The 12,652-nt window shown below is 42.8% G+C and overlaps 1 protein-coding gene across 1 annotated transcript in view; it reads right to left on the reverse strand.

Moving 5' to 3' along the window:
- smc2 (structural maintenance of chromosomes 2) overlaps positions 1 to 7,819 on the reverse strand; it is an 89,698-nt gene extending 81,879 nt beyond the window's left edge. The window contains exon 1 of the mRNA XM_069923003.1: positions 7,334 to 7,819. Within this exon, the coding sequence (XP_069779104.1) occupies positions 7,334 to 7,501 (168 nt within the window). The 5' untranslated portion in view covers positions 7,502 to 7,819. The remainder of the gene's footprint in view (positions 1 to 7,333) is intronic.
- Positions 7,820 to 12,652: the final 4,833 nt, after the last annotated feature.

Here is a 12,652-nt window from a genome sequence, read left to right on the forward strand (position 1 = left end):
CTGTTGTGCATTTCTAATAGCCACTCGTAAAATTATTTCTCTGTCGTAATAATTCAAGCAACAAACCAAAACAGGTCTTGGACTTTGACCTGAAATAGGTCTTCTACGCAAGGCTCTGTGAGCACGTTCCAGTATTATACCTTCCGGGAAATGTTCTTGACCCAGCACCTGCGGAATCCATTCAGTAAAAAATTTTCTTGGGTCTGGTCCCTCCATACCTTCCGGCCAACCAATAATCTTTATATTATTCCGTCTGGATTGATTTTCCAAATAATCAATCTTTTTCACCAAATTTTTATTTTGAGTTTGTAAGTCTTCGACCATTTTGGTCACATCAAAAACTTGATCCCGTATTTTGTCTATATCTTCTTCACACGAATTAAATTTATCTCTCACTTCAAGCTTAAAAGCTCCAAACTCAGCCATCTGTTGAGAATGTATTTTCACCAAAGTATTAAACCTAGTACCAAATTCAGTCATAATCTTGGATAATCCCTGCATTGTATAAGATAATTTAGATTCAAGATTCACAAAAATCTTTTCAATTGGAAGAGATTTTGGCTCAACAGATTCCTGCTTCTTCTCCAAAGGATCTTCTATTCCTTCCTTCATTCTGGTTGCCTTCCTTGTAGTATGACTGCGTGTGGAAACCCCAGCCACAGCCTCTCCAGCAATGACTGGAGGACGCTGGCCGGGGTTTTCCCCAGTCCATAATGTATTAAATTCTCCCAGTACATCAAGTTGTATAGGTTCTTGTATCTCAAGAGATGTAGTTTGCAGCGCCACCTCTACAGTTGACAAATGCCTTTGAGTAACTCTTTGTTCTAAAGGCTGTTTGGCGCCCTCTTTAGGGGGCTCTACCGATGTAACATAGAGCTCTACATCCAAACACTGTACCTCTCTCCTGGGATCCATTTCAAGCTGAGTCCCGGTGTCTTTCCTGTAGGTAGGCTCCAAAACTTGAACTTTTGGAAAATGTAGTTTTTTGATGATCTGTTGTCGTTTTTTTTTTGCTCTTTTCCACCAATTGTACCATCATAAGTTAAATGAACAGCACTGAAATTATCTAAACTTTTAAAGAATTTTAACAGGCATTTCTAGACAAAACAATAAGATAGAGTCAGGAGAGGACTGGAAGGCACGTCTGATCCTTACGCCATCTTGCCACACCCCCTGAAAAGCCTATCTGATCTCCTTTTGAAAATTTTTATGAAAGAGGACAGGCAAGAACGTCTTTCTCATAATGTCCATCAGTACTGTAGAACTACAGGGTTCCACAGTAACCCCCTGCTCTACTCACTTTACACTTATGACTGTGTGACTCGGTATGACAACAACACGATCTACAAATTTGCTGACGATACCACGGTTGTGTAAAAAGGGCTGATGAGTTAGCATACAGGAGGGAGATTGAAAACATGGCTGAATGGTGCACCAACAACAATGTCACACTCAATGTCACCAAAACCAAGGAGCTGATTGTTGACTTCAGGAAGGAAAAATAAAAGGTATACGATCCAGCGATCATTGGGAGATGATGAGCAAATTTAAGTTCTTGGGAGTCATAGTTTCAGAGGATCTTTCCAGGACCCAACACACTAATGGCATTGTGAAGAAAACACATCAGCGTCTCTACTTCTTCAAGAGTTTGCAGAGGTTTGGAATGACACCAGAAATCCTGGCAAATTTCCTCAGATGTGTAGTGGAAAGTGTGTCTACTGGCTGCACCACAGACTGGTATGCGGACACCAATACCCCTGAGCATAAAGCCCTGCAAAAGGTAGTGGGCACAGCCCAAGACATCACAGGCAAAACCCTCCCCAACATCGGGAACCTCTACAGGGAATGCAGATGTTGGAGAGCAGCAGCAATCATCAATGATTAACATTACCTAGCAACGCTCTGTTCTCACTGCTCCCATCAGGAAAGAGGTATAGGTGCCACAAGACTCACGCCACCAGGTTCAGGAACAGCTGCTACCTCTCCTCCATCAGATTCCTCAACAACAAACTCAATCAAGGACTTAATTATGGACTCTTACTTATGGACTTTATTGATTATATTTTCTCTCTCTATTGAAGTTTGTTTCGATTTATTTATTTATTTACATGTGTGCCTTGAGTTTTTTTTTGCACTACCAATAAGTGGTAATTCTGCTTCCCCCTATATGTGATGTCATGTATGTACTCTGATAATATATCTGAAATCTGAAAGTCCTGATCAATTCCATTTCAATTTCCATTAAAAGAGTTCAACATACAACTATTGTGCACATAAAAATGATATTTCCTAGCGTCACCATTACCTTCTGAACATCCCTTCAAACCTGTATCCTGTTCCTTGAATCATCTGCACATGGAAACAGCTTCTCACTATTAACCCTTCCATCTTTGAGATGTTGTGCATCTCAATCAAATTTTCTTTCGACATTCTTTGCTTCAGGAACAACCACTCCAAGCTTTTATATTCTAACTTGGACACTCTCCTCACTGGAACTGCTCTAGGAAATCTTTTCAGTGCTCTCATATACAGCCTACCCAAAATGCAATGACCAATTGGATCAAATACTCCAATTTTACATAGACTTGATACTTAAATTTGAGACAATGTTGATCCTGGAGTTGACAAAAGTTAGTGATTTAGGAATGGTTTAAATTGTAAACTATAATGTCAAAACACTAGCGAAAAATGTAATAGTGCAATCTAACAATTTGTCAATTTAAAAAGTTTTGGATGCAAGCCTGCACAGACCAATATCCATGTTGTTTAAGATAACAGTGACCCAAAATGTTAAATGTGTTTCAGATTCTCTAGATCATGCTTCCTTTTTAAAATCGCATTTTACATTTTATTTAAAATAAGAAAACTGCTGTTTTTTCTTTTTGGAACAGTCAGCTGGGGTGAACTGCTAGATTCCTGATTACTTGGCTTTGCCCTGTCCTGTGACCGTACCTGTGGCCCTTCCCTCTGTTGGCCTTCTGTAAAGCCTCTAACGCCTTGTCCCTTACCCAGAAAGCCAGGGTCATGGCACAGGATGAGATCCTTGTCCATTATTAATAAAAGCCTGTAGATCCGTGACTCAGTCTCAGCCTCTTGAATTATTTACTGTGCATCAATTATATTCACAATTTTTTTGTTTTCATCACTAATAATGGACCAGCTCCTCAAACCTGACAAGCTGGAGATTGATTCACAGTTACCTGATGCCTCAGACAGCTTTGAACTCTGCCTACGCTGTTTCGAGATCTTCCTTCAAAACTCAGCCGGCATTGTGGTTACTGACGCAAACAGGCTGAATTTTCTCTTCTCCCAGATCAGACCCCGAGTATTCCCAATGATCAGGGACGCCACCACGTTCGTGAAAGCAATGGACATACTCAAGGGGCGATACAGGGAGAAAGTTAACGCCAGACATATGCTGACCACCCATAGACAGCGACCAGGTGAATGAGGCAGTGAGTTCCACTAGACCCTGCAAGGACTCACAGGGGCATGCAATTTCCAGGCAGTATCGGCCACCCAAAAAACAGAGGACGTGATCCGGGATGCCCATGTTGTAAGCATCAAATCTGATTACATGCACCAGAGGTTACTCGAGCAGAGTACGTTAGACTTAAAAGGGGTGATCGATCTTGCGAAGTCACTGGAGATTGCCATCTGCAATGCAGAAGGGTACTTTATGAACGGGCCCACACGGGGAACACCATCCTGGGACGCTGGTCTGCAGGCCACTGGTCCACTGCCATGCTCGATTAACGAATTCACCACAGCCACTGTCTCCCAGGAGCACCTGAAGTGCTACTTCTGCAGCCAGACAAAACACTGCCTGGTGAGAGATGCGACGAGTTCCAAGAACAAGAAGGGCCACGAAGCAAGAGTATGCCAGTCACAGCCCTCCAGCCCCAGTGTCGCCGTATAAGCAGCATGGCAACCGCCAACCTGGATGCCAGCATCATCCAGGGACAACCATGCTGTGACATGGGGACGACCATCTTGGATGCCACAGACTTCTGGGGAGACCCACGTTGCGACGTGGACGCTGCCATCATGACCCTAGACAGAGATGCAGCACAGGTTGGACCACGGACCGACCCTGGCTTCTGGACCAGAACAGCCTTCACCAACTCGCCCACTCCATGATGAACATCTCTATCAACGGTCAGGTGACTAAATGCCTTTTTGATAGCAGGAGCACACTGCTATCAGTGTCATTCAGACACTGTACAACATTACTTCCTTGAGGCTAAACTGGTCGCCTACAAAGTCGCCCTAACCTCAAAGTCTCACTCCACAGAAATCCACAGCTACACTATGGTGACACTGACTCTGCAGGGCATGACATATTGAGACTTTAAGCTCATCATTATGCCGCAGCTCTGCACCCTGGTACTGTTGGGCCTAGACTTCCAGTGCCACTTAAGAGTATCACTATGCAATATGACAGCCCTCTCCCATCCCTCAATCGGCATCCCGCAGTTCCTTAACCAGCTGCTCTGTCTACCCCTTCCCCTGCTGGCCCAACTGATGCACTGTTTTTCTACTCTCCGCATCGACCTCCACCTACTGTTGGCCAATCTCACCCCCAACTATAAGTCTATCGCTACAAATAGCAGGTGATACAGTGAGGAAGACAGGGTGTTTATAAAGGTGGAAGTACACTTACTCCTGGATAAGGGGATTATTAATGCAAGCACCAAGCCCTGGAGAGCTCAAGTAGTGATGGCAAAGAGCAGAGGTAAATGCAGAATGGTAATTGATTATAGTCAAATCATTACTTACTACATGCTGCTGGATATGTACCCCCCCTCCCTCACATCGAGGATATGGTTAACCAAATCGCCCAGTATCGTGTGTTCTCCACGATAGACCTGAAATCTGCCCACCACCAACAACCCATCTGCCCTGAGGATCATCAGTACACAGCTTTCGAGGCGGACAACCACCCCTACAACTTCCCCAGGGTCCCCTTCAGTGTCACCAATGGCGTTTCCGTCTACCAATGGGAAATGAACCGGATGGTAGATTAAAACAATCTGCACACCACCTTTCCATATCTGGATAACATTACAATATGCAGCCAAGACCTGCAAGACCATGAAGCGAATCTCCAGAAATTCTTCACCTCTACCAAACACCTGAATCTGACCTTCAATAAGAATAAGTGTGTTTTCCACACTACCCACTGGCAATCCTGGGCTGCGTGGTGGCGAATGGGGTCATTTCCCCCAACCCCGACCGCATGCAGCCTCTGCTAGACCTCCCCCTTCCCCACAGACTCAAGGTCCAGAAAAGATGTTAGGGTTTCAAATTATGCAGATAAAGCCCACCCCCTTATCATGTCCACCTCCTTTCCCCTTACAAATGAAGCATGGGCAATCTTCTGCCGCATAAAGGAGGAAATCATGCAAGCTGCAACGTATGCATTGGATGAATCTGCCCCCTGCCAGGTGGAGAGCGATGCATCCATTTTGTCCAGGCAGGCCGCCCCATTGCCTTTTCACCCCCTCCAGGGCCCTGAAGACCAACACTCCTCTATAGAGGAGGTGCCTCAGGCAATAGCTGAGGTAGTATGGCACTGGAGGCACTACCTGGCCGGCAGATATTTTACCCTGCTCGCGGACGAACGGGCCGTGGCATTCATGTTGAACAATAAACAATGGGGTAAGATAAAGAACGATAAAATTTTGAGGTGGAGGATCGAGCTCTCCACCTACAATTATGACAACCTGTACAGGCCGGGGAAGCTCAATGAACCCTTAGATGCCCTGTCATGAGGGGCATGTATCAGCACACAGGTGGATCGCCTCAAAGCCCTCCACAATGACCTCTGCTGCCCCAACGAGATTTTTTTCCCACTTAATCAAATCTCAGAATATGCCATACTCCATTGGGAATTTCAGAGATGCGACCAGGGACTGCAGGGTCTGTGCAGAATGCAAGTCGCACTTTTACCAACCTGACAGGGCGCTCCTGATAAAAGTTAGATGCCCTTTCAAGTGCCTGAGCATGGACTTCAAGGGCCCCCTTCTCTCCATCAACCGCAATACATACTTCCTCATGATTATTGAGTATTTGCGGTTCCCCTTTGCCATCCCCTGGCCTGACGTGACCACCATCACAGTCATGGGACCCTACGCATTCTGTTCACCCTGTTCTGGTACTCATCGTGCATCCACAGCAACCAGGAGCCCTTGTTTATGAGCAAGGAACTGCACAAATTCCTGCTGGTCAGGAGTATCGTCACCAGCAAGACCATGAGCTATAACCCACAGGAGTATTGTCAGGTAGAGAGAGAGAACAGCACCGTGTGGAAGGCCATTCTTCTTGCCCTAAAGTCCAGGGGATTGCCTATCTCTCAACGGCAGGAGGTCCTTCCAAAGGTGCTCCATGCCACTCGATCTCTGCTATGTATTGCCACTAACGCTCTCACAAAAGAATTTTTTCCTTCCCCAGGAAGTCCGCGCCGGGGACCACCCTACCCTCTTGGCTGATGTCTCCAGGGCTAATCCTACTACGAAAACATGTGAGGGGCCATAAAACTGACCACCTGGTTGAAGAGGTTCAACAAACCCCAAATATGCCTTTGTAACCTACCCGGATGGGCACGAGGAAACGGTCTCCATCCAGAACCTCGCTCACGCAAGGCCAGCCCACCCCCCCCAAGGAGAACACCCACTAGGCAGCACCCCCCTTCTTCTGCGGACATGCAATACATACCGCTGCACCCTCCACCCACCCCAGTCGAGCCATCATGCCCCCAGCAGGTTGACATAGTGCTGGAGATCAGGGATGAGACAGGAGCCCCAGCCACAACCCCACAAGCAGTGCTCTGCTGGTCAGGACGGAAGATCAAGCTTAACCTGTAAGATTTTGTGCCCCACATCACCCTGCCAGACAATAAAAAGAGGGTGAATGTGGTGAACTGCTGTATTCATGATTACCTGGCTCAACTCGTCTTGTGACTGTACCTGTGGCCCATCTCTCTTCTGACCTTATATAAAACCTCTAGCACCTTGCCCTTTCCACTGAATGCCAGAGTCAAGGCACAGGATGCCCCTGTAGATCAATGACTCAGTCTCAGCCTCTCCATTTATTTACTGGGCGTCATCAAAAGGTTTGCAACCAACTATACAAAATGATCGTGAATGCACGTCAAATTGTCGAATCTTCCAGCCTTATTCAGATCACAGTGGCCATTTTTCAGTGGCTGATGATGATTAAATGATCAATACTGGAGAGGCAGCTATGAATCACTCCGGCATTTTTCTTAAAACAACGCTTTCCCTGCGATAAGGGGCAAGACGAGGGGAGGACAGGAGCCTATGATACTGACCTGTGAGAGGTTGCTGATGCCCAGCAGGAAGCAGATGGAGTCCAATATGTTGGACTTGCCGCTGCCATTCAGGCCGGTGATGGCATTAAAGAGCGGGTCGAAGCCGTTAATCTCCGTCCTCTGCGCGTACGACTTGAACCCGTCAACAATGATCGATTTGATATACATCTTCCCTTCTTGGCGAGAGGTCGCCGATCAAGGGTTTTCAACCCCTCACGACTTATTTCGGTCGAAAAGCCAGCGCGACGCGAGCGCCTTCCGCTCACTTTGAATTTTGGCGCCAGGGACCGGCCGTTGCTGCCTTATCCCTGACGTTACGTTTTCTTCATTAGACCGCGTATTTGCTTTCAATGCAGTATGCAGAAATAATTGGCGTCCAGAATATCGTTGTTAGCGTTTTTTTGGTTACAAAAATTATAATCCCTTTATTAAAAGAAATTATATTTGCAGGCAAATTGTACGGCACCAAATAGGGTCCTTGCTTGAGGCGAAACGATACCACGAGCGATCTGTGTAAAGCGATCTGGACCATGAAAGGGCATTTGTCAGCCTGCAGCTGACGTGGACATTTACCCCCTCCATAAATCTTCGTCCGCGAAGCCAAGCCAAAGAAAGAAAGATAGAGGTGTGGGCCAACGAAGCAGCACAGAAACGGTTCAAGAGAATTTTAAAAACGCAGATGCTGGAATCCTGAACAAACAAGGGGAGGGGTGGGTATTCAGCCGAGTGTGGCTAACGCCAGTGCGGTTCCAGCGGCGTGGGGAATTATGGGTATTGACGACGGCCATAGTTCCCGTAACCGAGCTGCTTAGGCATACCTGCCCCCTCCCCCAGTAAGTTTGACCCGGTTGGACCCTTTCATATTGTCATGTAACTGCGTTGCTAACCATGCAAATTACCATTTTACATGACAGTTTGAAAGTTTCATCTCGGGACCCTTTTACATGGGAAGGGTGTTAGAAAAAAGCAATCATAGGATACTGAGCAAAAGAAGTTAAAAGTGGAGAGATGGGTCGGGACTGGTCAAAAAGTCACCTCCATACTATTTCTTTTGCAATTCTACATTGATAATATTTCTCTTTATTAGGTTCACAAACTCTATGCCTTGCCTATTTGTCTGTCTAAATGATTTTGCAGACCCTCTTCAGACAACAATCTCGGTAGATCACATCAATAAGGGGAGCGAGACTCCATTGATCCTCACTGCCACTCTTAGGGTCCTGTGGATTGACCTCAGCCATTTTTCTACAGCAACTGTACCACACTGATACAGCAGGCCAGCACACTCTTGATAAGGCCCCTATAGAAGTTGACCGGTAGCCTTCCTGCTTCAATCTTCTCAGGAAGTGCAGTCATTATGTAATTTCAGCATCAATTTTATTTAGTGATGCCGTGCTAAAGTGATTTGGAATATTTGCTGTATTAAAGGATCTTATTTAATGGATTAAGATTATACTGCATGTTATTGTACATGAAAGGTGCTTTATAATCTTCCTTCAAATATATTGAATATAAATAATTTTCACTTGCTTTTCGGTGCTCCATGTTTAGTTCTATATTGTGAGTCAGTTACTCTGATGGCCCCGTTGTAAATTTAGTTATTTGAATACTTCATCAATCGTTTATTGTTTCAGTATCATAACTATAACTCTACTGATTACTGGTCCAATCTATTCAATAACAGCTTTTGTGGTAAGTATTTTAGCCCTAATCTCTGTTAAAAATAGGTCACAACAATTTGCATTAATGTAAAATTTTATAATTTGAATTCAAATTCCTATCAAAAGCATAATATTGGGAGGAGGGAGGGGGGAGGGAGAAAAAGTCACTGTAAATGTGTGGAAAAGAAAAAGTGTATATCATGGCTATTGTGATTTATGGTGTGAAAAATAAAAAATTTAAAAAAAAAAAAAAAAAAAAAAAAAAAAATTTAAAAAAAAAAAAGCATAATATTGTAGTCGGCTTTTACCTTTTCAAAGTTAAAAAAAATAAGAAATCACTCATGTGATAGTACAGATTCTATCATCAATGTGTATATGTATAGATTGTAGTGTAGGATGACTGTGATTGGCTGAGACCGTAGCCACACCTACTGGCAGGTCTTAAAGAGTTGCTCCTCGCCAGACCAGGTCATTCTGGACTGATCGACCTACATGTGATACACTCCAGTCTTCTAGTTAATAAAAGCCTTGGTTTGGATCAACAAGCCTTTGATTCTTTCGATGCGCTCTACATCTTGATAATGTATAATGTTCTCTGCAGTCAGTAAAACGTGCCATATAAACTTCCCTATATCACAAGCTTGTCATTCCCAAAATATGACTTCCAGAATGTAAATCCAATTCAGCATCATTTGTTATTTCATGTTCACTAGAATAGCTGAATTTGCTTCCTGTTTTAAACTGTTCTGTGAGATGTTCTGTGTTGCAATTACAATGTAATAAAAGTTATTAATACATGCAGATTATCCATTGGGAAATTGGGCAGACCATTGAGAAAATTCACCCTACCAATTGAAAATATTGAATCATTTTGCAAAAATGTAGAAGTGCAAAAGAATGAAAGTTGAGGCTATGTTAGTTTTATAAAATCTTGGTCCAAAGGACTAGGCTGCATTTATATGTCCCCTTCTACATCCCCTTCAGAATTTCTGTAATCACAGATAGTGGTGCTTCTTAAGTCAATGTAATACAAACTCTCCCTGACCTACCTATGACCTATACAACTTATGGCATCCATACATACAACCAAAAAAAAATGCAGTATAAATTAACATCATAAATTAGCATCACTGCCATCTATCGTTGAGGGCTGGTGGTGGGCTGTCGGGAGACTCTCCCGGCAGCCTGCTGTTGGTCCCCTTGATAGGCCCGCTGTCCCAACCCCTTCGACAGCCCGTCACCAGCTCTAACACTGATCCCACCACTCCACTCCCTCCTGACAGCCTGCCACCAGCCTTTACACCGATACCACTGTCCCTCTCCCGACAGCCCGCCACCAGCCCCCACACAGATCCCACCGCCCCGCTCCCTCCCAACAGCCCACCACCAGCTCCCACACCAATCCCACCACCCCGCCCCCTCCCGACAGCCCGCCATGAGTCCCCACACCAATCCCACCGCTCCACCCTCTTGACAACCCACCATCAGGCCCAACACTGATCCCACCACCCTGCTCCCAATGGACGAATGATAAAACGGATACTGTGAATTTCTCACTTGCGTCCATTTCGAAATACGGCCGGTCAATCAAAATGGAACTCGGATGTATGTCGGGGAATGCCTGTATGGTAATTAATATCCAGTTAGTGTTCTTATAAAAAGCAATGTAATAAATGACTAGGTAAACTGTCACTGTGATGTTATTTGAAAACAAATTTGAAAACAGCTAATTAGGTAATTCTGATCTTTTCCTCATTTAGCACAAACAAGGTCACCATTTATAACCTTTCCCTAATTACATTGGGAAGGTAGTATGAGCTGCCTTCTTGAACTCATGAATGAAGTCCTTTTGTTTTTTTATATAATTTTTTATTTTTCACACTGTGAACCATTATCAACCAAAATATATATAAACGTTTCTCATTAAATATACACAGTGGCATTTTCTCCCTTTTTTTCCCCCTACCCTCCCTCCCCCCTCCAAAACCAATAAATATTCAACATATATAATACAATAAAATCATTAAACAATGTCATCACACAATGAAAAATAAACAAGAAAAATGTGTCATCTACTTTTACACACCAAATCAAGTCGTTTTGTCTTCTTATCATTTTAGGGGGTGGAGGTCCGAGGCAAGCCCTCTCTGTTATGTTCCATGTATAATGTGACTTTATTTTTTAAATTATGTTATTTTTTCCAATGGAATACATTTATTCATTTCCATGTACCATTGCTGTATTCTCCATTTTCCAAGTTGACATTATACATTTTTTTGCTACTGCTAAGGCTATCATAATAAATCTTTTTTGCACTTTATCCAATTTAAGGCCTAATTCCTGACTTCTTATATTACTTAGAAGAAAGATCTCTGGATTTTTTGGTATGTTATTTTTTATGATTTTATTTAATATCTGATTTAGATCCTCCCAAAACATTTTCACTTTCTTAAATGCCCAAATTGCATGTACTGTTGTTCCCATTTCCTTCTTACAGCAAAAACATCTATCTGATAATGTTGGATCACATTCTTTTAACTTTTGAGGCGTGATTATATAACCTGTGTAACCAATTATACTGTATCATGCGTAACCTTGTGTTTATTATATTCTTCATAGATCCAGAACATAACTTTTCCCATGTTTCATTTTTTATCTTTTTTTTAAAATTTTTTATTTTTCACACCATAAATCACATTAGCCATGATATACACTTTTTCTTTTTCACACATATACAGTGACTTTTTCTCCCCCCCTCCCTCCTCCCAAGCCACCCCCCCACCCCCCCCTCTCATCCATTTTAGGTATATAATCTAGGTTGCATTAAGCCCGTCAGACAATGTTGTCATTCAACAAAAATACACCAGAAATTCTACTGAATCCATTCTTTTCTTTCCTTCTCCTTCCATCAACTTAGGTAATGTTTGTCCCCGGTAGGTTTTCGCTATTGTATTTAATGTATGGCTCCCATATTTGTTCGAATATTTCAATATTATTTCTTAAACTATATGTTATTTTTTCTAATGGAATACATTTATTCATTTCTATATGCCATTGTTGTATTTTCAAATTATCTTCCAATTTCCAGGTTGACATAATACATTTTTTTGCTATGGCTAGGGCTATCTTAACAAATCTTTTTTGTGCATCCTCCAAATCAATTCCAAATTCTTTGTTTTTTATGTTACTTAGGAGCTGACATTTTATCATAACATATCTCCCTGCTGGATCTATTATTTCCTCTTCTATTTTAAATGGCACATTTTTACTAATTAATATAGCCACTCCTCTTGCTTTTGAATTATACGATGCTGCTGTTACATGTCCTACCCAATCTCTCTTTAATTTCTTGTGCTCCAATTCAGTTAAGTGTGTTTCTTGGGTAAATGCTATATCAATTTTTTCCTTTTTCAGTAAATTTAGTAGTTTCTTCCTTTTAATTTGGTTATGTATTCCATTAATATTTAAAGTCATATAGTTCAGTGTAGCCATTTTATACTTTGTTTATCTTCTCTTTCCGTTTTTCCATCATTACCTTTCCTCCTTTTCCATTTCTGTTTTCTTATTTTAAACTCTTTATAAGACAACATTCCTACAACATCAAACATTTTCCTTATTCTCCTATTTATATCTTCTTTACCCCCAATCTCCCCTTCCC

The sequence above is a fragment of the Narcine bancroftii genome, chromosome 1 (assembly GCF_036971445.1).
Source record: "Narcine bancroftii isolate sNarBan1 chromosome 1, sNarBan1.hap1, whole genome shotgun sequence".
Classification (NCBI taxonomy): Eukaryota; Metazoa; Chordata; class Chondrichthyes; order Torpediniformes; family Narcinidae; genus Narcine; species Narcine bancroftii.